The 24,266-nt window shown below is 47.9% G+C and overlaps 1 protein-coding gene across 2 annotated transcripts in view; it reads right to left on the reverse strand.

The window, feature by feature from the left end:
* Positions 1-1,942: 1,942 nt before the first annotated feature.
* STK10 (serine/threonine kinase 10) overlaps positions 1,943-24,266 on the reverse strand; it is a 59,728-nt gene continuing 37,404 nt past the window's right edge. For both annotated transcript variants that reach the window (XM_062587141.1, XM_062587142.1), the window contains 16 exons: positions 22,876-23,025; positions 20,557-20,629; positions 19,638-19,832; positions 18,318-18,399; positions 16,873-17,007; positions 14,855-15,400; positions 11,337-11,467; positions 9,270-9,393; positions 7,841-8,020; positions 7,507-7,599; positions 7,202-7,331; positions 6,667-6,791; positions 5,918-6,106; positions 5,461-5,586; positions 5,028-5,141; positions 1,943-4,913 (listed from right to left, as the gene is read on the reverse strand). In XM_062587141.1, coding sequence (XP_062443125.1) covers positions 4,773-4,913; positions 5,028-5,141; positions 5,461-5,586; positions 5,918-6,106; positions 6,667-6,791; positions 7,202-7,331; positions 7,507-7,599; positions 7,841-8,020; positions 9,270-9,393; positions 11,337-11,467; positions 14,855-15,400; positions 16,873-17,007; positions 18,318-18,399; positions 19,638-19,832; positions 20,557-20,629; positions 22,876-23,025 — 2,534 coding nt within the window. In that variant the 3' untranslated portion in view covers positions 1,943-4,772. The remainder of the gene's footprint in view (positions 4,914-5,027; positions 5,142-5,460; positions 5,587-5,917; positions 6,107-6,666; positions 6,792-7,201; positions 7,332-7,506; positions 7,600-7,840; positions 8,021-9,269; positions 9,394-11,336; positions 11,468-14,854; positions 15,401-16,872; positions 17,008-18,317; positions 18,400-19,637; positions 19,833-20,556; positions 20,630-22,875; positions 23,026-24,266) is intronic.

The following is a 24,266-nucleotide window of genomic DNA, read 5'->3' on the forward strand; positions in this document are numbered from 1 at the left end:
GGTCACGAGAACGTCTGCCCCTGCACCCTGCCTGCCCCTGCCCACCCAGGAAACAAGCATCAAGCACGCTGTGGCCGAAGCACCTGCCTCTCCAGAGATTTGGCTCAACTTGAGCACTGGGTAGTTTGGCATTTGGAGAATTAATCCAGCAGCCAGCATAGCAGGACTACGCACGATAGCCCTTAGCATGACAAAGCGCGGATGATGTTAGACACAAGTGCCTACAGCAGTGGTCGTCTCCAGCTGTCCTACAGTGAAGGAGGGAGAGCAGATGCGGCATTAGTGGAAAGGTGGGTTAGGCACAAGCCTTGACTCTGTGACTGTCCCTGCCTGGCGGGTTTTTGCTTCCCCAAGAGAGTTACCTGTTCCCCAGCCCAGGAGGAATGCTAGGAAAGCTTTTTGGCAGTGCTAAGGAGCCCCAATCTGCCAGGATATGAAGTATGGAGAAGGTAATGAGAGGAGCTGAGAACGGTGCTGGCGCTGCCCTAGCTGTAACTTTTTAGGGCAATCATCTCTATTTTTATAAATTAAGAAAGATTTTTTCCCTTTGCTCTGTTTTCGATGTTGCAGTAGGGCAGGATGGTAGATAGCAGTTATTTCTGGAATACACAATACCTTCCACATATTTATGAATAAAGCATCTTCACAGCTGAAGCTCCCCTCAGGCAATTCCAAGGACACACAGATTAAATTAAACTACTCCCATGAGATCCTCCACTAATGCTGTTTCTGACCAGTGCATCCCAAGAGACAAGCAGTCGTAGGAGATTGCTGGATATATGTCCACAGCTACTTCCTTTCTTACCATCTCACAAAGCAAGGAGATGTGATTTCATGCTTTGCCCTTGTCCTTCTCTCACTGCGGTGCTGCTTATTTAAAACGTGGGCACACACCTGCTTTCCTGGCCGATTAGATGTACCTTGTTCTGCACAGCACCATTGCACCCTTTCTACGGTACTAGCCCCCACCTCAGCTTGCACCCAGCATGACCAGCTCTGCCTGTAGCAGCAGCTCCCCTCTGCTTTCACCGCCTTGTGTTTGAGCTCACAGCTTGCAATTTTGTTCAGTGGCCACAAGGTCACAAGGCCATTTGCAGTGCTGAATTCAAGGTAGAAGGTGGCATGTTCTGGAGCAACCTTCCAAAATTGATGGCAAGACCACACCAACCCCCCAAAAGGCACTGAGCCAACCCATGCCCCACTTGCAAGGCATCTGCATAAAAGAAATCATAACTAAACCTTCAAATAAAATCTGCAAGCAGAAACTGAAGAGTGGTGGAGCTTTTCTGAGCAGGTTGGGGGTGAGCAGCAGGGAAGCCACAGAGCTGTCCCCCTGGCACGGACACAACGAAAGATGCAGTTTGGGTCCCAGGCCCATAATCTGTCCTCAGACTCCAAGCACACCTCAGCAAGGGCAGCATGGCCTAGTGGCGAGGAGATGGGGGGCAGCCTTAGGACCTCTTTGTCCTGACAAAACATGGGACCCCAGGGATGTTCGTTAAAACCAGGGAAGCTAAGCAAAAAGACAAAGCAAACCCATGTGTAAGTGGTTTTGTTCTTCAGACCACACACGCCCATACGGGCAGAGGTTCAGGCCCGGCTGGGCTGCAATGCTCCCTCTCCACCAAGCAGCGTCACCCGTGGTCTATTCTAACACAAAGCAAAGCTAGACAGGGAACTACTGCTCAGCCTATCTCTACCAAAGTTTCAGCTTTGTAGCAAAACGTTACTACTGCTGAGCTGCAGCTCACAGCAGAAGTGTTTTTGAAACAACTAGCTATATTTAAAGAACTGGAAGTTCAGCCTTGCAAGGTTCAGACCCCAGAACAGGCTCTGGAGAACTCTGTAACTCAGCAAAAGCCAGATTTGAGAAGCAAAACTGTGCTGGTCTGAGACTGTCGCCAGGGATCGGATCGCGCAGGAAATCAGCCACATGCCCACATTTCTCAATCCGTTACTTTATTAGAATGCTCATTACATTATAGTACATTTGGTGGTCCCACCAAAGATGTTTTACAAAATATTAAAAAACCTTTTATTCAAAGCCATGTTTAAAAAAAAAAAAAGTGTCCCTTCCTCCTTCAAAAATAAATTGAGTTTATTCATGGTTACTTCCGAACAGCAAACAACAAAATACCCTTTTTTACAGGGAAAAAAATTACCACCTTGTAAACATTTCTATCGCAAGATGTGCTCCCCTGCGCTCTTCTAGGAGAGGGGTACGGTGTGCAGAGCCATGGCACGCCTGGCAAAGGGACAGAGAAGGGGCAAAATGCAGGGGCCAAAACCATTCCCATCCTTTATTAGCACAAGGGGAACTTATGCTGCTAGTTCCAGGCTGCAAATAAACTCGACTAGAGGAAGGAACAACCAATTTACAATGGGGGGGGGGAGATCACATCAGCTCTTTAAAAGCCTCCAGAAGCAGCCCCCACCTTCAGGGCTGCACAACATCCAGAGAACTGACTCTTACTGGGCTGCTTCAAGAAGGCATTCAGGGAGGCTACGAAACGTTTCAGCTAGACGAGGTATGTTATGAACAGTATGCTGTGAGACATCCTTCTGCAGATCGCAGGTGCCAGGCGTCAGGTTCTGATTTCTGTGACAACAACCATTTCATTCAGTAGCTCCAGACTTGACATCCATGGGACTGGGAATTAAATCCCTGAGGCTGCCACCACACCTTTCTAATGTTATTAGAAAGCTCAGACCAACACATTGCCCAGTTCAGAAACAACCCTCTGCATTCATATGTTCTTATATCAGCTCCCAGCCTGGCAGTATCATCATACCCAAAAGGTACAGCTGATGCTGGACAGGTGGTCTGTCTAGGAATGCAGACTAGTTACTTAAAAGCCCCTCTGCAGTCTGCTTGCAAAGGGTCCCAGCCCTTTGATCACTATCTAGGCTGTGTTTATTAATAACAATATTAATGGTGTGGATTCAGAAGAAATTTGGGATGGCCCAAATGGATGCAGTCCCACTGGTTTGCATGAAGCTTGTTGATATGTATTCTAAACTCTAATGCACTCCTCAGATAAAGAGGTGTTACAGACCTTGGAGGCCAGCCCCTTGGGCTAAGTACCAATACTTACCAATACAGTCCAAAAGACCTCATAAACCTTTTTCCTGAAATGCTAGTGTGCCCCCGAATTAACACACGAGATTTTAAGATAACTTTTTTTTCCACTACAGATAGCCTTTTTTTTTCTTGCTAGGGAAGCAGGCATAAAATAAACAATGTGGTCCAGAGATCAACAGAAAGAGAAAAATCTATGTGCTACCATATGCCATGGATCACTGGGGTTGTGCAAAAAGGGCTGCTGCCCAGTGAGGTCACTGTCCCCTAGTCCAGGACAATGCTCTAGGGCCTACCGAGAAGCTCAGCCAAGCAGTGGCTTGTGCAGGTGGAGAAAGGCAGTCCAGCTGAACCACATCATCAAGCAGCAGAAAGACAAGCATAGGGCTGGACATGCCACTGTTCCTCTGCTGCAAGTAGAAAGCAAGAAGAATGATCTGAGATAGACTGTGGCACATCATAAGAAGATAAGACATCAGTGGAAGAAGTCATGCTGAGAGTAACAAGCCAGTGTGAACTGTCTTTCCTCTTCCCTAGCATTCCTTCCTTCAAGACTCATTCATTCCTTTCAAACAGCGCTTTGCAGCCTGTAACCCTGATGGCAGGGCGACCAGGCTGGCTGACCTATATGGTCCGTATGCATATGGCACTTAGCAAAGCTCAAGCAGGTGCATGTGACTGCAAGAGATCTAGAAATAAAATCCTTCTCTCTCTCACTTGCCTTGACTGGAAGGCACATAATTGTGACCGATACCTTACTGTGTCACCACAGAACTGGACACCGTTACAAGCTTCTCCCTCTGCACATACACACATACTTCGTTAACACACAAAAGCCTTCATCCAGCTGAGCAGTTCATTTATGATCCGCATATTGCTGGGTGTGAGTCTGAGAGCCTGAGCCTTCAGTGCCGTACTCCAAACTCTGATCAGATAACGTTAGGTAGGTGCCAGAGGGACTGGTGCACCAGCAATCAAGGCAAACAAAGAGGGAGAGGCATCTTCTAAAGCAAGCCCAGCTGGTCCCCTTCCTGCACAGTCTATACTGGGAGGAAGGGGAAAGAGAAAACACAACCTTCTCTCCTCTAAAGAGAAAAAATCCAAACCATTGTGTTTCCTTTGAGCAAAGAAGGGCCACAATATGTAAAAATAATCCTTCCAGGGCAAGTGTTAGGGGTCCATGAGGCCAAAGTTAGCTTAAGAGAATGCCAAAGCTGCTTTGCCACAGACAAGTCATTTACCCTGACACTGAGGACCAGGAGGACAAGCAGCCACAGTGACGAGAGGCTAATAACCACTGGACAGAGTACAAGAGCTACTGCCCATTTCTCCTGTTCAGAGCTGTTATTGCTTCAGTCAGAGCTAACAAGCCCAGTGAGCACCAGGCTCAACATAAAAAGTGATGCGTTCAAATTCAGCTAACAGTGCAAGGAAGATCACAGATATGGTCCCTCCCAGGCTTCTCAGTGTGGAGCTTTGCTGAGCAAACCAACCCCTGGAAAAGCCACCAAAACTTCCTGTCAGTGTCCCACACTTTAAGACAGAGGTTGTGTTTAACCCAGGCGGAGCGAGAGAATAGGATGGTGCTGTTCTGAGAAGAGGTTGCTGAGAGGGTCTTCCAAGTCCAGGTTGCCCACCTGCAGCCAAGGAGGACAGAGCAAGTACCAGCTGGTTGCCTGCCAGCGGCTAGGTGTTACAAACTTTCTGCAGAGCTGAATGGGACAAACTTGGCATGTTTGGTTGGGGATGCCGGAGTCGGTCCATCTGCCTCCTCACTCAGCTTGAAGAACATCTCCTGCTCACGCTTCTTTTGGTTCAGCTCATCCTCTAGAGCCTTAAGCAAAAAGGAACACACATCAGAGATATATTTGTGATTATACTGGAGCTAGGACACTGTCCCTCCCAACCAGCTGAGCAGGACACCCTGCTCACACAGAGCAGGAACTACCTTCTTCCGTGGCCTCAGCATGTCCCGCCATTCCTTCATGTGCTGGTTGTGGTTCTCATCCAGGGATTTTAGCTTCTGGGTTTCATGTTCAATCAAGAGGTGACACTTTTCATTCTAAATACAGATCACATGATAAAACACCCATTAATTATACCAGATCAGGGACTGTAAACCCTGTGCTCAATAAGGACCTGCATCAGCCAGAGGCATTCAGAGCTCTGAGCTCCAGGACACATTTAGACATAGCCACTAAAGCTTCTAAAGGAAGAGCGGGAGGACATCAGTTCTAGTTCACAATTCTCTGCAGCTACATTTATTATGCTAGCCAGGCCCTTGCTGTATAGGCTGTGCAGGGGATCAGATGTGCTCCCTACACTGGTGCAGAAACAGCACATGGGCATCTGCAAAAGGTCAGACCACCATACAAGGTTACCTGCAGCTGCTGGAGCTCATTTGTGTTGCTCTCGCACTGGGCAAGCATGTCCTTCATCTGTGTCTCATGCTTCTGCTGCTGGTGCAGCCGCTCTGCCTTTTGCCTCTTCTCTTCCTGCTGAGCAAACTGGAACAGGAAAACGCAGGTACTTATATAAACATCGGTGCTCTGATCTTTGAAGTTGATAGTGTGAGACTAACTCACACTATCATCTAAAAGGAGTTAAAAAAAAAGGGCGGGGGTGGGGGAAGGATGCTTCCCAATGCTACTCACATGGGGAGCAACACTAAAAACCATACCTGATGCCACAAAAGCAGAGAGCCCTAACTCCCTGCGCTGGGCTAGACATTTGGGAACTGTTGCCTTTTCCTCTCTAACCTCCATTCTGCCAGCAGGACAGTGAAATACTTTACCCTCAAGCTGAGCCTCAAACCTGATGCCCTTCACACAATCTGACCTGTTTTATCTTCTCCCGCTGCTCAGCTGCGCTCCCGCTGGAGTGGATGTGAAGGCTCTTCTTGTACATAGCCATGCGTGTCTTTCCTTCGCTCCTCTGGATTTTGGGGAGCCGGGCTTTCTCCTGCTGCTGTCGAATTTTCAGCTGCTCTATCATGCGTTGGTTGTATCGCTGCATTTGCTCCCTTTCCTGCAAGAGCAGAATAAAAATCATCAGAGGAGAAGAGACAAGTCAGGCCAACAAGCAAGTTGCTGAGGAAACCAAAGGGAGCTGGAGAGCTCTCCACACAAGCGCAAGACTTGGGAGTTGCATGGAGGTAGCTGGAGACAAACATCTCCCAGGGGACAGAGGAGAATGAGAAAAGAGGGCTGCTAATGAAAATGCTGCAGACGCAGAGGAGAAGGGGGCAGAAATGACCGTGAAATCTGCCAGTCTTCACTTGCTGCTGTGGAAATCCCTAATCCCACATACTGAACAGTGAAAAGTTACCAAAAAATCCCCCAAAGTGCATAGTTGCTTCTTGCAAGTTATATCTATACAGTACAGAATATACATACAAAGCAAGCAGGCTGACCTGAGCATTATTCTTGTCCCTTTTCACTAAGAATGACCAAATCCCTCAAATTCTAACCCACCCTCCATTTAAAGCCTGGAAGTGAAAAATCCCCTTCAGGGACATGCAAGGTGTCCTAAGCCACACTGTGCCCATCAGCACACAGCACCAGGGGAGGAAGGAGCTAACTCTTCACCTTCTCATGCTTCCGGAGCAACTCATGCCTTTGGAGGAAGTACTGGTCCTTCAGCTGCTGCTTGACAAGCTGGTGTTTTTCCTGCTGCTGATGCTCTTCAAGATCCCACATGGAGGCTTCTCGATCTGAGCAAGGCAGAAGAGTCAGGACAAAACCCTCCCTAGCATCCTGGCTTGGTCGCACACAGCATCCCAAGCATAAGCAAGCCCTACATGCAAAGGCAGCACAGCAGACACAGGGGGTGATTGTTCACCACCTGTTTTCCAAGAGAAATTGGTTGCAAACCGTATCGGAGAATCATTTCTTGCAATTATGAAGCTTAATTGGTTCATATTTGGAAAGTGCTTTGAAGATTAAAGTGCTAAGCATTATTATTGTTAAACATTTAGACAGGATCTGGCAAGGATGTTTTTTCTAAATCCTGTCCTGCCAGCTTGCAACTCTGTCACAGCATCTGTTGCGTGGGAAGAGCCAGCATCAGATAAACCTATTGCTACAGCATCTGCCTTCTTCCCCTTCAGCCTTTGCCACCCACCTCTCATGAGCTGCTGCTTTTTGTTCAGGCACTCGCGTTCTTTATCACAAATCTCTTTTTTGTTCTGGGCTGTTATGTTCTTCATGGCCAACTCCAAATCCTCTTTCTGCTTGGCCAAAAACTCCTGTTCCTAGAAGAAAACAGCAGTAGCACCTTGAGCCCTCCCTCCTGCTACAACGTGACAAGCATCTGGTGGAATTTTAACATCTGCCAATCCCTAAAGGAGGGAGGCCAAAATGATGCATGCCTCTGTCTCCTACACTCCTTCCAATCTTTGAACTGGAGCAATCCTCTCTTAGCCTTACCATGGTTTGCTTCTTTTGGGAAAAATCGTCCATCTTCACCTTCATGTTTCCTTTCCGCTGTTGCCGTGGCAGTTTTTCAACCTCGTTCTTGACCTTTAGGGTAAGGAAAGGAGATATATCAGCAGGTAATTTTAGGCCAAGAGAACCCCATCTAATGTCCCCAAACAGCTAGACCTCAGGAGTCATTTAAAAATATCAAATAAAAGCAAGACCTTAGTGCTAAAACACCAGCAAACACTTTCCCCTCAAGATCTACTGTGGAGAAATACTGATGCTTTCCTGGAAGAAACAGATGCAGGATACCATCTTTCCTCCATCCCTTTCCCATATTTACCTCCTTCTTCATCTGCTTCAGCTGCTCCAGAAATTTGGCATGGTCCCGTTCCTGCTCCATGCGAATGCGCTTCGCTTCCTCTCGCCGGCGCAGTGAGTGATCTTGTTCCATCTTCTCAATTTGCTGCTTCTGCTGACGTTCAAGGTTCTCAAGTTCGGTGTCATAGAATTTCCTCTTTGCCTATATGGGAAGGAAATACAGGTCAGACTAAGCCTCCTTTGTACTTTAGTTCCTTCCAAATGATTAAAAAAAAAAAAAAAAAAAAAAAAAAAAAAGAGTGGGATCCCTGCATGAATTGAGGCTCTTTACAGGCAGGATATATTTCCAAAAATGACACATGAAGCATACAGGACAGAACTACTTCTAGTGGGAGCAGGAAGCATTCAAATTCTCATGCTGATGCCTTGCAATCCTCTCTCCTTGCTTGAGTCCTGATCTGCAACATCCCACTGGGACCTGTTGCTCTGGGAAAATATTAGCACACAGTGCTCAAGCACAACATTTATTGCTCTGCAGACGCGGACTTGCAAGTGTGAGAGCAGTGCACTCCAACAGCCCCTCTGCATCCAAGTCCAGCCTCTTTCTCTTCTCAAGCAGCAGAGGCAGAGCACACCAGTGTTAATGGGTGCAGACTGCTAAGTGCCGCAGGGAAACAGTACAGGAAGCACATTCAGGGTTTTTGCACATCGCACAGTGCTGTGAACAAATCTTACAAATAAGAAGTGACTTGCTAAGACAGGAATTCACAGATGTGGCATGTCAAGACTTTAGAAATGTAAGAGAACATAGGAACTGAATGAAGCTTCTCTCACCCTGCCAGGAGAAGATGGGATTACCAAACGTACACGTTAGGTGAATTAAGAAAGAGGTCTTTAAAAGATGGCTCTTGGAAGTTTTAAAGAGGTGACTTACCTACAGAATTATTTTACTTCAACGTAAGCTCCCCAAAGAAGGACTAAGTACTTAAACCCTGTTGATCTTTATTCAATTTGTGCCCAAAGACTTTCCAGTTTTTCTGCTCCCACATGCTGGCCACACTGCTTTCTTATTTACAGGGCCCTTTCCCATGAGATACAACAGCACTACAATCTGTTTCTCACAGTAGCCTCAAAGAGACATATAAGGAAAAAGCATTAAAGAGGGAAAGTCCAGAGCACTTCTTCCCCTGCTACTCCCACCCGGGCAATGGCCGTTAGCGCTTCCTACGCTGCAGGCTGCACATGATCAATGCCCACAAAAGGCTCTGTCTTTGACAAATGCATCCAGTCCTTCAAATGTCGGAAGGGTTTTTCAGTTCACTGCGGACATGGTGTCCCAGGATTGCTACAACCTAGATAGCACTGTCTTGTGAGAGGGTTTGCAGGGCATTTGCAAAGGAGAAGTCAAATCAGTTGCTATTTATGAGCTTCCCCTTCCCCTACCCATGTACCGTCAATTCTTGTTCAAAGCGCCTGAGCATTTGCTCCAGCTGCAGCTGGTGCTTGCTGGTGAGCTGGGCCTGGTTTCGATGCTCCTCTTTCTGAAGGAGACGCAGCTCCCGCAACTCCTGGCGCCTACAGAGAGTTAAAAAGGAGGGGGAGAGAGAAAGACACAGTCAGACAAGTTCAGAGCTATGCACCCGAGCAGGAATGGCAGAATTGATAACCAGAGCACTACAGCAGTAAAAGCAAATTGCATGGCCATCCCTTAGCACTCTGCCACTCTCACTATGAGCTCAGGCAGAAGGTGAATGCCTACTGACTGACGTGCTCTCGTGCTCTGTGACACCAGATGTTAATTGCATTAACTGTTAGCCAACTGTTAATTTTTGCAGGTAAGCCTATTGCTATTTAAAACTTCTCAAGCAAGCCTTGAGAAATCTCCCAAAGTGATGCTGCAGGCAATACTTTCCCCGCCAAGATCGAAGACACCTGTCCTGCTGTCCAGTCTAGTGCATACTGGTCTTCAAAACACAGCTCAAGACAAGCTTGTGTTGCCCTGGCCTGGCCCTCATGCTCAGCATTCATTCTTGCTCATAACTGGATGGCAAAAAGGGTGGTTTCCACAAATTCTGGCTTATGTATGTATCACTCCACTCATGTATTCATGCAACTTTACATCCAGTAAAAAGGAGTCTCTGCCCAGTGTCTGAGCCCATTTGGCAAGTCTATGCTTGACTGAGCTGTAAGTCACTGATGTGCCCCTCGAGAGGGAAAGCAGTAGCAACTTTCCTATGCAGAATCCCCACCATGACCTCTGCTGCTGTGCATTAGTGTTGCACACTTAATACAACTCTCTCTAGGAGCCCTGTTGGGAAAATCATTTTAGAGCAATTTCTTTCATCAAAACAAACTCTAGTTCCATTAAATCAATTGGCCCAGCATGATATGCTCACTTGTAATCCCGCCTTCAAATCAGTATCTTGGTGTGTTCCAAAAAAGTCAGAAATAAGACCCTTAAGTGCAAAACAATATGGCAGGAGAGTTCATTATGCCTGCTAGCTAGCCCCAGCAGAATAACTGCTTCCGAAAGATGTTCAGGGACTTGATGCTTTTCAACCCAAGCCTCTCTGTGCCTTCTTCCACCTTGTAGGTCACAGGAGGAGGCAGACTACTAAAAGGAAGAGCCTGTTTTCAGGGATGCAACCACACCTGCAAGAGGAGAGCGCCCTGGCTGTGAAGTCCCTGCACACTGAGATGTGTGCTACTACATGTACTTCCGTTAGAGACTAGAAATAAGGGTGCTATGGTGACATACTGTGCTTGGGACAGATTATATTCTCAGGGAATCCTTTAGGCAGCACAGATGAAGCCTGGAACAGTGAATCAAGCCAAACAATTTGTATTTTAATTCTTTAATGGGCCTCTTCATTTCATTCTTGCTACAAATAGTAACAGAGCTAGAAACAGTCCTTTCTTTCCCTGAGAAAGGTTTACTGAGGTTTGAAGGCTCAAATGGCATCTGCAGTGGAATCAAAAAGGTTTAAGTGGGGAGGACATGCTGTGAATATTAAGTGGTATTCCAAGAGTTTACAACCGCTTGGGTCTTCTTGTTAATGAAGGGGGAGATACAAGAACAAAAGGAATACAAACATTTTGAGAAATTTTCTATGCTTACTTCCATCGAGCTAATGCCTCCACAACCCTGGAAACAAGCATTTGATCATTCCCAGAGCAGACTCAGGATAGAGCCAGCTAGCACAAGCTTCCCATATCACAGCCTTGCCACATTTTATCCCTGAGATGCATCCCTCATTCCCATGTATGGAGAACTCAGGATATGTGGGTACAGAGAGCCCTGCGCTCAGCACAAATGCAGCCAAGAAAAGGCTAAAGCCTAAAGTGATGCTCATGTTGGACAGTTGTCTTGTCTGAGCTGGACCTCTTAGTTACCACGTTTCACAAAGAAGGCAGACAGTGGAAAGAATTCTGGTCGCCCCTGGGGTTTGCTTGTGGAGAAAAAACACCCATCCCAGCTAGCCAACATGCATTCCCCTCAGCCTTGGTGACCAGCTTACCTGAGAAATCTCATCTCTTCATCTTTCTTCTCATCCTCACTGATGATCTTTGAGGTGGTGACGCTTACTTCCACTCCGTCCACCACAAACTTCCGAGTCCGCTTCAGTGTCTTCTTCTGCATCCGAGAATCCTGATATTCAGCAGGGGAAGAAAGGGAGAGGCTGTGAAGTGAGCTCCCTGGCTTACCATGCAGGACGCTACAGCTGAAAGTCTAAGAGCAACTTTCATGCTGTTGCTAATAAAGAGCATAAGCAAGGAAACTGCATCAAGCAAAAATCATCAGCAGATTTGGAATTCCAGTTCAAAGCATACATTCTTTGTTTACTATCATGATGCAGTATATTGTAATTTCCACCCTCCAGAAACATGATCTGGAAGAGAGACAACCCATCACCCTGAGGACCCTTCCCTGTTTTGTCTAACTGAAGTGGAGACTGATGGAGGACACTGGGACTGCAGGGAATTGCAGTGCCTAGGAATCTACGAAACGTGAAGTTTGCAATGCTACTCTTTAAACCTCCAGGGCCATCTAACCCTCAGGTCCTCCCAGCACACCTGCAGATCCAAGGCAGGCAAGGCCTCTATGTCAGGCTTGCAGTTCCAGACAGAGCTGCGTGGAAACAAGCCAAACTTGCCTAAGGATGCAGAACGTATGTCCCTCTGGCTCTCATTACAGTACTTAGCTAATCACAAGCAGCTCAAAGCCCCTCAGTGACCTCCACGAAGCACAGCCAGGCTCACTTTCACTAGGGTAGGTAGAAACAACTGCCAGGAGCAGTGTTCTCTCTCAGCAACACCACAGCTAGTGCGCATTCCTCTCCGATCGACATATAGAGCCTGGCTGCAGGACTGGGTCCAGACAGTTAGTTTCTTTGGCAGAAAAGTAAGGACATGAATGACTTAAATCACACAGCCCTATAGGGAAGGCACAGCAGTGGAATGGGCAAGCACTCTCCAAAGTCTTCTTGCTCTTCTCTTGCTTTTACTATCATCACTGCTACAGAGAAGGTGGCACAAGAGCTTCCCATGGGCCCCGAAAGCCCAAGGCTTAGTGAGCCCAAAGAGCTTGCTGTAGTGAGCCAAAGAAACCTTGAGGGCAAGCCTAACTGTGGAACAACATCCTAGTACATGCGTGGTTAAACCAAAATGGCGAAACAGGGGCAAAAAGTTTGGCGTGAGACTAGTTCAGGTCACTAAGGCCCTTACTGCCCCAAATTGCATTCAAACAGCAGGCTAAAAATCCGTCATTTGAGAAATGAGAAAATGCCAGTATTAGCATGGCTGAGCCACCCTCAGTGCCCGTTTGGCACGGTGACTCAGACCCTGTCCATGTGAGCTCACGTTGGTGGAGCTCTAGCAGCCCGGATGGCGCGGGGGCCCCGAGCCGTGCTGCAGGGCTCTTCCTCTGCTGCCGAGCACATGGCTCCCTATATTATTCATGAGGCTATTCAAACTTAGATCTACAACTAGAATTATTCATTTTTTCCTGGCTTTTTCTGTCATCCCTTGGTAGAGGGTCAAGATCCTCTGCTGAACACGAGTAAATGTATTTTCATGACACTTCTGTGAGATAAATTATACTCCAAGCACAGCAAACTGACTGTGAGAAACAGGTCACTTGGGACATTGACTGTGTTTGCCCACTTTGAGCACATTTTGCAGTGTACATCATTGCATGTCCCCTCCAGCTCTCAAGGGTTTTAGCTGAAGCTCTGAACACTCAGTACTCATGCAGATCAGGCATTCAAAATTCAAGTTAGATGCTCAAAATCAAGATCTCCTGCACAATCAGTAAGCTGTGTCCGAGAAAGCTTGGTTTGCCTATCCAAAACCCTATCTGTCCCTCCTGCTTGCGTCTTATTTCTGATTGCTTTCCCTGCCAGCTGCAGCCTCCCAAACTCACCTGTAGATTTCTTATCCCTAATCTTTCCAAGAAAAAAAAATGGAAGCAAACTTACAAGCAAATGGAAAAGGAGTCTGATAATAAAAAAGTCAACTTAACTTTGCAGTTTAGCATGTAATAAAAAGCATTTACAACTAATGCTCATATCAGAAATGGTTTAACTCTTTGCTGTCCCTTCTCTTGCTACAATGTGCCTGGCAAAGAGAAAATGCAAGCAAAGGTAGTGAAGAGGGGTGAGCTACTCTAGAAGAGCATCACGCTTCCCCCATTAACAGCGCCACATGAACTGTAGGCTCCTGGTGGGGAGGTCAGCTATCATGCTCGCAGCAGGAGAGAGGAGGTGAGAACGTTTTGCTGAGAATGGTATTTGGGCATATTTATATGCCAGGAAACTCTCACTCTTGCAGGCAATTAGATAAAGATCTTGTGCAACACATATCTCTGCCTCTTCAAGTCACACACATTACTTCATCTGAAGCTCAGCAAATAACGTTCCAGTTATTTTGCATCTTCAGTCAAAGCCATGCTGACCTGGAGTGTTCAGGCTCACAAACATTCCCAGTCTCCAGAAAACCTTAAAAAAGAAGCCAAGAAGCCTGGGAGGTCTTAGTGCAAGTTTGATGCAAACCAGGCCAGAATATGGCAGGCTGGAAAAATCAAAAAGTGCACCAGTCCAAACAAGCTGTCTCCTTGGACCAAGAGTTTTAAGCAAGAGAAGTAGAATGATTGACAACATATAAAATTTAGGAAATCATATTTTGGATTTCCACGTTTGAGCTTGCTCAGCCTGTGTATGACTGCAAAAGCCAGGTCAGCGACAGTTACTTCAGGTTTGTCAGAGACCCAAATTAACTGCAGACTGTTGGATTTTCATTAGATTTCTGTGGCCTGGGACAGCAAAGGACATATGTAGCTGCAACAGGTCCCCTGAGTGCTTCTCTTGCCTTCAAGGACATGCCACGTGCCTGTGGCACAGCTCTACCTCGTGCTGCGTTCTGTGCCATGCTGCCACAGGCAGCCTCACCATCCTGAGCTCAGCCTAGCCTACTTCCACGCTCAGCTGGGACCAGCATCCCATAGAAAATGAAAACAAACCATTCAGGGCTTTGCCTGGAGATAGGATTCCTCCCTCCTTTCTGACTCTACAGTTATTTGCAGAGCTCCAAGCTTGGAAGCTGGAATCAAGGGCACTGTGGCAAGTCTCTGTGGCTATGTCACTGAAAAAAAACTCCCTATGGGATGGCACCTGGCTACTTCAGCATCATGCTTAGGGAATGAAAGCCAGATTCCTAGACCATCCATCCTGCTCCAGCCTCTGTGTGCTCTCCTACTTTATCCACTCACCAGGACACCTGGATTTCCAGGAACATGGCAAACTAGGGCCAATTCATTTTTTCCCTCATATAGTCAAAGACCAACATTATCTAGATTAAAAATCTTACAGAGCCAGGAGACAGTCTAATGGGCTATTGCAGGTGTATGCATGTGCACAGCCTCCCAAGGAAGGAATCTGAACTTCAGGGATAATAAACTTAGCTAAAAAGAAAAAAAAAACCTCTTTTTAATAAGGAGTTTGCCCTCCTTCTGTCTCTATACCCTCTACCCACCACTCACCTTCAGAGACAGTGAGCCACTCTCTCTGTTGAGGGACAGGTCAGCAGACAGCGAGATGGTGAGGTCCATGCTTTCTGAAGCTGAAGTGCTGCCAGAATCCGAATCCCTTTTGCACTGGTTGCTAGAAAATGGAGCCGGGGAATCCAAGCTCCCGTTGGCAAGTTTATCTTCTGTGAAGTTTTCCAAGTGGCAGCTCTCTGGCCGGTCCCCAATGCTTTTCTGCTCCTTGCTGGCTGGCTCTGGCTGCTTATTCATTTTGGTTGAGCTACTCAGCTTGCTCTGGGTGCTGGAGGTGATTTCCCCACCCTCTGTGCCAGTGGCAGCATTGCTGGTGATAGCTTTCGTGGAGTGGCTGCTCTCCAGTTTTTTGTTGTCACTGCTTATCCCTTCATCTCCCTTCATTTTATCACTCTGTCCATCTGCATTCTCCTTTCCAGTCTCCATGGACCCATTAACTATCATAGGTGAGGAAGAGTCTGGAGGTTGCTCCCCATCAAAACTCAGCTGACTCACTTCGGAGGGATCCCGCTTGTGCTTACCGGAGGGCTGAAAGAACACAGAAGGGAAGATGTTGGGTTTTGCACAGAAAGCAGGAAGAGAGGGTCATGGATGGGGAAGCAGAAATCCAGATGCAAGCACAGATCCAGAAACACAGGCCCTAAAGTAAGCGTCATGGCCATTTTCTCTTGGGCAAAGGGAACATACAACCTGTGTGTCCCCTGCTGAGCTCTCAACATCATTTTAACACAACTGCAAGAGCCATAAGTTTTCACATCTCAGAGTGAAGCCACCCACAGCTAAAGAGTTATTAGGAGAAAATTGTCTCTTTGAGACATCTGCCCTGGGATATTTGTATCTTTATACAGGTATGTAGTCCCGAGCACTATGGACATTATTGGAAGGAAAGAGGAAACTCTGAGAACCACAAATTCTTCAGAGACAAGCTAGAATTTTCCATATTGAACCCCTTTTCTCTTGGCTAACAGTAGCATGGGCTAATCACTGTCCTTTGCCATGGGTCAGGGAAGTCCTGGCATCTCTGCCAGCAGAGCTGCTCAGGCAGCCCCATCTCCCTTCCAGGACACCTGACACAGGGGGTTTGCCAGGCTCTGTCCTAGAGCTGGCAATAACCTCACCGTCATGCCATGGCCACACATCCTTGCTTCTTCCACTCCAGCTTCTCAAACCTGCACTCGGCCCTTTTCTTTTTTCTTTTTTTTCTTTCTTTCTTTTTTTTTTAAGGTCTAGTCATTGTTTCTTTCTGTGGCCAGGAAAGCGGGTGGCATTTCCTACCCTCTCGTGGAATTAGAAAGCATCATGCATCTCCATGCCAGAGCGTTCAGAGCTCTTCCCACACAGAGCCCATGTACTGCTGGGTCACCAGGTCAGCCAACCTATTTTAGGTCCTGGTCTAGGTCAGAATTGGCTATTTTCCTTTGTAAAGGTGACCTATCTCAAGACAGCAGCACCTCTGCTTCCTCCCTTGCACAGGCACCTCCTTTCAGCAACACTGCAACAGCTGGAAACAAATTGATAACGGGGCTGTCAGTCCAGCTGCCAGTCACCCATGAACCCCACGCTGACAGCACTGCCTGCACAGATGGGGTGGGGAGGCAGCCAGCAGCTGCAGAGGACCCAGACCCTCCATCCTTCAGCGAAATGCCCAGTTCCTGCTCACGGCAGCAGATTTTTGCAAGTCTCCTACGAAAGGGAAGCTTGGCCACTAGCCAGCACCATTGTTTCGCCATGCCCTTGGCAGCCATGGAAAAACAGTCCCTCCCTGACCGAGCAACCGCTTTCCTGTCCACCTGAATGGACCTAACGCTGCAGCAGCCTTCTGTCCAGGGGAGTCTTTGGGGGGAGTGTGGAAATCATTATTAATCAGCCTTTTAGAGCCAAGGAAAGTGCTGGGCTCCTTCCCGCACAGCAGCCGCGCTCTGTACCACGAACCCACCACCCCTCAAAAAGAAGTGGCAACCTCCCCGGCACAGGGATGGGGAGGAGGGCAAAGTGCTCACAGAGGTGGACTCGGACGACTCATCCTCTTCTGCTTCCTCGCGGCTGTCTTCGATTTCTTCCATCACCTCAGCTTTTGCCTCTGCCACCAGCTCACGCAGGGCCCGGTTGCTGGTGATCTTGCTAACGAAGGGATGCTGGAAAGCCAAGCATGACACATGCACGTTAGGAAGGCAACGAAGGGGTTGTGCAAGGCCATGCTGGAGCAACTGGACAGAAACTGCAGGGCTGGCATCACCATGGCAGGCAAGAAGCCTTTCTTCCATATAAAAAATTATAAAGACCTAGGGACGTGGTTCCTACCAGTGTTACTAGACATAACCCTGTAAAAGAATTTACAGCGTTGTCCAGCACATATGCAAGAGAGAAAGAAACGGATGCGGAGGTTAAGCACCAGCCCTGTACACAGATGTTCAAAGTGCAGTGCTCTGCAAGGCTGCTTTATGTCAACATCCACCAAACAAAAGCAACAGCTCCATTTAAACAAGGGGCTCTTGCTGCAGAAGCCATCTATTAAAGACGTCCTCTCCATGACACAGGAGGGCTGGAGCCTAAAGTTCAGGTCTCCTGAATCTGCAGGGAGCCTCCTGCAGCGGAGGGAAGAGCGGATTCTGCAGGAAGCACGTGTGCAAACAGAGCTGGGGGGAGGTTCAGCTGAAACTGGGCTTGAATCCCTCAGCACACACAGCAATGTGTTTGTGTAAAGTTTCGTCGAGAGGCCAGGGAGTCCCTCTGGTTTGCGGACTGTATTGTACACTTCCTCTTGTTGACTCGGGTAACATACAGCCTCCTTGAACTCCTCGGTGTGACAACTGCAAGCCGCAGCGCTCCCCTCCTGCCTACCTCAGGCACATCTGGGACAGATCTGCTTTTCAGATCAGAGGCCGATTAGTGAGGCCCAGAAGACGCTAAGTCGGACAAGATGCCCAAATGACCAATGTGCAGGACATGCAGCATGCAAATGTGACAGCACTGCAGATTTATCAGAGCATTTGCAATCAGCAGAAGGAAAGCATTTTCCAGATTTTTATTGCTATTTTTGAAGAGGACAGGATGGAAGTAAAGGAAAAGAGTTTAATTTAAACTTGGCATAATGCAAGCTGGCTGCCACATTGGCTTTTTAAGAAATGGAAGATCATTTCTGTTCCATTTCTAGGAGCTCTGCAGTTGGCTCCAATCGGGAAAACATCACTACTCCTCCCTGGAGCATTTTAGTGGCTGAAGAGCACTGAGCACTTTCTAAGCAAGGACAAAATGATTTTAAACCAGTCTGGGGTTGATCAATAAACAACCAACCAAACAAAAAAAAAAAAAAAAACCCAAACCACAACAACAACAACAAAAAGAGAACCAGGATGTACAAACATGGGTGGTCCAGACACCTAAAGACCTGTGAAGATACACACACAAGCCATGGATCCAGCTCAGGGCTGGTGCTCGTCCCTACCTCCAGCAGCTGTGCTGCACTTGGCCGGGTCTCCGGGTTCTTGTCCAGAGCAATCTTCAAGAAGTCTCTGAATTCCAGGGACCTTTGAAAACACATTGGTGAGAAGCTCAGAAGAGGGAAAAGCCTCAAACTCCATGCAGGCTTGCTTGCTCTCTTTGCAAGCTGTCCCTCAGTTTGTGTCTGGTCACAATCACCCTTGGATTCTTAACATGCTAAAGGCCGTGGTCGATTACTGTGATTAATTTCAGAAGAATCAGTGATTTGGCCAACTGAGGGACTAGCATTTCCTTTAATAGTGATGACAACAAATGGCAGGACCGAGCGCAGCCACTGTGCCATGCAGCCAAGGCTAGAGAGATGGGGAGAGGATGCCAACCACTGCCTTCACAGAGAGAGCCCATTGGTGGAGCTGTGCTGGACAAGGATGCTCCAGGACCTGTCCTTACACCCCGACCACTGGGGTAAAACGACAGCTGTGAAGAAACCCAGAAGCCATGTGAGGGCCTGTCCAGAGCACCTCCTAGGTACCAAGTTTTTCCCAGATCTCCTTCTAGCTCCTTTACCGCTCTGGAGGAGGCATCTCACTCTGCTTGGGAGGCTGTTTGTGGCAGGCTCACTTTTCCAGGACTCCTGCCTACTAACTGGAGCCCCTGTAGCCACACTTGTGGCTCCAGTGCTCTCCCAGTAATTTGCTACTGCCTATTGTACAGTGGATTTAGTCATGATAGGAAAAAAAAAGGAGAAAGTGAAATGATTGGATTGTTTTAAATGCTGTAGCAGCTTTCCAAACTCCAGGAAAGGAATTCTGGAATTCTCTCTCTTGGTCATCTCCAGGTTCAGAGGGAAATTTGCCTTTCATACAAGAATGGGATGCTTCTCCTTACCCTGAAAATGATCAGGGGATCGTCCTTGCTTCAGGGTTGCAGGTGCCCAGCCCTGCAGAGCATGACAGCAGCTCCCTCCACGCTGTCCTGACTGACAGCGTAGACATGGCCCTGGGCAGCTCCTTCTCCATCAGCCCTTCCCAGCTGAGGAGTCTGCCTTTAGACAAGAGTGCTTTTGGGGCCCTAACGCAAACTGGACCTAAAATACAACTAGAATTCTACATCAGGATGTCAAATTGAGTAATCCTGTTATAAAGGTCTAATTTTCTCTCCTCAAATATTATGTAAATGTTGGAGAGAGATGCACATTCCTGGCTTTGCTGCCCAGGTCTACCCCCAAGAGGAGTCCTTCCAGCCCACAGTATAAATCACAGTGTGCATCTTTCTGGGAACCCAGGACCAGGCCCTATGTGGGTGGCAGCAGGCTCCACCTTACCATTTGGAAGGGCAGCTGAGAGTGGGAGGGTCAGACTTGGCAATCTTCAGCAGGACTCTCATGGGGTTGAGCTCATGATGGGGTGGCTCGATCTGGGCCATTTCGATCAGTGTAATTCCCAGGGACCAGATGTCAGCTTTGTAATCATAAGGAGTGTCTTTCATGGTCTCACACATCACCACCTCTGGGGCCATCCTGCAAGAGGCAGAGCAAGGAGCAGAGATGGTAAGGGATTACACCACAGCCGTTGCCATGCCTATGAGCCTCATGACAATGATTAAATACTTTAAATAATCTGCAGCATGGCACAAAAATGGCCTTTCTTCCTAGCTCCAGGTTTAGGAAGAAGTAGTATCTTTTCTTAAGGGAATGATCCAACCTCCTCCTTCTTCCTCTGACCAGCAGAGATAGCCTGTGAAAACCCTCAGGCCATTCACATCTGGCATGGACATTGTTTCAGACAATAAATTAATACTTGCTGAATCCATTCCTTCATCAAGTTGGTTGATTTAGAGATTACATTTCTGCAGCAAGGAGTTGTTCTCATGTACTTGAGCTGCTTCAAAGCACAGGCGGCCACCCAGGGAAGGGAGAGCAGCGAGAGCACACACGCAAACACGTATGTCCCGTGTTCCTCCAAGTTTCGAGAGCTGCAGCCTCTTGGCTGGCTCACGACACCATGACCACTCTGCTGACGCTCCCCATTGCTCCTGCCGGACAAGGGAAAACCTTGGACTTGATAGTGCCGGCCCAAACTCCTCGGTAAAATCCTTCCATCCATGCTCAGTAAGGCAGCATGGCTTGGCAGATCCCAAATACTAGCAGATCCATGTCTCTAAGCAAGGCTAACTTTCAGAAAAGTGAAGGGGTCCCACGGCACCTTCTCAATGCTGGATTTCTTACAAAGCAGGTCACCTACCAGTAAGGGGTTCCAATGAAGGAATCTCGCTTCTGCAAGGTTTTCATGTTTTTGGCAGACACTCCAAAGTCAGCTACAAAGAGTGGTAACATTAGAAGCATTAGAAAAACTTAAAGACCCTTCTGAATTAGCACACTTGGCTGAAACTCAGATTTAAAAGCAAACATATTTAAAACAAGAACATGATACAATGTGCTGCTTCCTCTAAACTGAGCATCAGAAATTAAACCTATTTTTGTGAACACAAGCACCAGGAAGCTTCCCCTCCCACCCACTATATAGCAGCAGCTATATACTACAAGCTGTCCTTACTGTTGCCGAAATCCTACACATCTAGAGGGAAGATCTTTTCCAGCAAAGAAGAAAAATATCAGCAGATCCACAACAAATTACTCTTAGTACTGCTGTTTGGTAGCAAAAAGTCTTATTTTTACATCAGAAAAAACAAAACACTGTTACATTCTTTCTCCTCCCTTCAACTCAATACACAGCAGTCACTGAGTGATGCCTTTCCCTGACTTTTCCTTCCAACAGAGAGCTGCTGAAGTCAACCCAAACTAAATCAGTAGGATATGAAGAAGATATTGAGCCCACTCCAGGTCAGCTCTCTCTCCGATGGATCTGATGGCCTTCAGAGGAGCTGTTATCCATTGAACCCCTGGGCTCAGGGTGCTGCTGCCAGAGGGTCTCCCTTGGTATAAGCTGGCAGGGCATTTCCTGTGTTGGAGCTCGGCCCACAGTTGCATGAAAGTTTCCATCTAGGCTGCCTGTGTATGGTTTCCCATTTTACAAGACAGGAGAGACTCTCCATCGAGCACCCACAGACACATCCTATGAATTCCCCACAGCTGCTGCACCCCACCTTGTCAGGGTCCAGCAAGAGATTTCCTCTTTTCTGATCAGGCCACAAAGACAAAATTACCTTCTCATCCCTCAGCAGGTAAATAGAGGTGAATTTAACTCAAGCCTATAGCAAGTTGGCAAAGCAACTCGTTGGCAAAACCCTGTCCTGTCACTAGCAGACCTGCTTTGGAGATAAGACGAATTCTTTCAGCTTCCAGTCCTGCCAACTGGCACCTTTTACAGGATGCTCAGTGGGCCAAAAAGCATAAAAATTGAGTTCAAAAAGTGATTAAACAAATTTGTGAAAGAAAAGCCCATCAAGACCCAGCTCTGGCTTGGGAAGTTTCCAGGTCCTGCATTGCTGGGGTCTGAGAGGCGAAGAGTCCTTCCACTTTCCTCCCCCATCCCTCTCCAAGATGCAACAATGGATGGACCCAAAGGAGCTGTTTTTTGTTCACCATGGCTCTTGGGTATGATTTTGCACTTGTAACCTATACCCAAGGGGGAAAATAAGTGAAATATAAGATCTAGCCATTAATAACTCTGGATAGAAGTACTACCGTAATGTAACTACTGAAAAAAACTTCTGGAGGAAGAGCTGCAGTACAGCTACTCTCTTCCTCTTGCACTGAGGTGCTGAACGCTGGTAGAGACCCGTGGCTCTCCCATACAGTGTTCATGGTACATCACGAGCACAGAGCTCCACAGGTGCTGCCCAGAGCTGCTTCCTGAACCAAGTCGCTGTGCTCAGCCAGGCAGCTCATTGAACACCACGGAGGCACTTGTGGAAACCCACTACAGCAGTTCCCCAAAGGGAGTGAGGGGGGTGCAGGTGCTGTGGCCTGGTCTGAGGGCTCAGTCAGAGGGTGCCCAGTGGGTTCCCTTCCTCATTTTCAGGTTCCACTAGCTAAGGCAGGTTAGAGAAACCCATGGGGCAGCATGTTCCTGAGAGCTGACCAGAACCTCTTGGTTAGGACTCCTCACGCTGTCTCAGCAGGGATATTTTCACCCTTTCCAACTGTTTCTTTCCCTGTCTAGTCTTTCAGCCCCAAGGAGTTAACAGAAAACATCCCTGCATTTCTACTTTCAGCAGATATTAAGAGAACTCCCCAAATAACACAGCACCATCACAGCTTCATGGTAAATTTCTGCCCAGGCTCATTGAGAAGTAGAGCTGCAGGCAAGAAACCTCCCCACAGCCCCACTCTCGTACACATGGCAGGAGGGAGAAACCATCCATCAATCCCAAACTGCACTTGTGCCTAGCTAAGTACTAAAATACAGCTTCTGCAACAGCAGCACATAGCTGCCATCGGCTCAATATCATCGATGGCCAGTATTGCAATGAGCTCAGCCCTCTGTGCATGCAGCAGACAGCAGACTCATTCCCACCTCCTCTCCACAGCATGCGCACGTCGGACACCTGCAGCTCAGCAAGGAAAACATCCACCGACCTCCCTGTGCAGAGCGGCTTACCAAGCTTGATGTCACCATCCTGGGTGAGGAGCACATTGCCTGCCTTCAGGTCTCGGTGGATGATCTTTTTGCTGTGAAGGTAATGAAGGGCTTCCAACATCTGGCGGCAAATCACTTGAATCTGGGGTTCAGTCAGGCCTCGGTCCAACTCTGAGAGGAGAGAGCCATTCAACAAGACAGGGATTCGAGCTGCAGCTCCACCCGAGCAACAGCTGAGGCTTGGCAAAACCCAGCAGCCCATTCAATAATCACTGTCCATGTGTCACAGCAGTGGGAGACCAATGTAAATCAGCCTATTAAGGTAATTTATTTCCTGAGCCAGTGCTAGCAATGCAAACCCCTCATGTTCTGAGCAGGTAGTTTATAGCTCCCTCCCAGGGTGCACGAGTGAGCCATCTGGCCCAGGAACAGCTGATGAGGGGAGTGGGGGGGGTGGGTCAGGAAACCTGTAACTGGATTTCTGAGCCGAAAGCTTTCTGAGTGTTTGGGAAACTAGTCGCTGCTGGAGTCCTTACAGAGCAGCTTGGGGCTCATCTGGTGCGGGAGCCAGGAGGACCGGTGGTGCAGAGAGGAAGGAGCTGAGCGCAGCTGCAGGGAGCAGTTGGATCAAATGCAGGCAGGCACACTTCATAGCTCTGCATGCGACCTGGGATCCTGTCCTCCAGGAGAGGTCCCCCAGCTCTGGGAACACAGCCTATCACTATGGTTGCAGCCAAGCCCTCTGTCAGAAGAGACAATCTACCTTCCAAAACGACAAGCAAGAAATGACTGCTAGTGTTATCCCCGTCTGCTGCTCTGAGCTAATTTCTCCTGCAGGACCAGGTGTCAGCAGACCCAGTTCATGCCTCATGTCTATCCCTATTTCTACAGTTTTCAAGGATATGCAAGAACTGAAGCTACCTCCTTACTGAGCTCTGCCAGGCCAACTTGCTCTCCCTGACTGCTCTCCAAGGCAGTGCCTCTGCAAACCATCAAACCTCCAGATGGTTAGCATCGTCCAAGCTTTATTGTCTCCATCCAAGCCACTTGCAGAGAGTGCCCTCCCCCCAGCTGAGCACACAGTAGATCATGCCTGAACAACTAGAATGAGCCTTACACAACTCCAACTGCCCGAATGCATCTATTGTACGGTTAAGATGGGGGCTGACTGATGGACCGCAACAAGTAGGACAGATGTTCTTTCAGAGCCAAGATCTTAATCACAGAATCAGAGATGCCGGGTCAGCTATTCTGTTCCTCCTCCTCTGCCACTTCTCCTCTTCCTCACTGAGCTCTCATTTCTGCTGAATGCAAATGCTGATTCCATTTACTCTGCCTAGAGTGTCTGGCAAAAGCAAGGCTTTTAACTGTGTGGCAGGTCACAAATTTTGTACAAAAGATTTCAAAGGCAA

This window comes from Rhea pennata, chromosome 14 (genome assembly GCF_028389875.1).
Source record: "Rhea pennata isolate bPtePen1 chromosome 14, bPtePen1.pri, whole genome shotgun sequence".
Taxonomy (NCBI): Eukaryota; Metazoa; Chordata; class Aves; order Rheiformes; family Rheidae; genus Rhea; species Rhea pennata.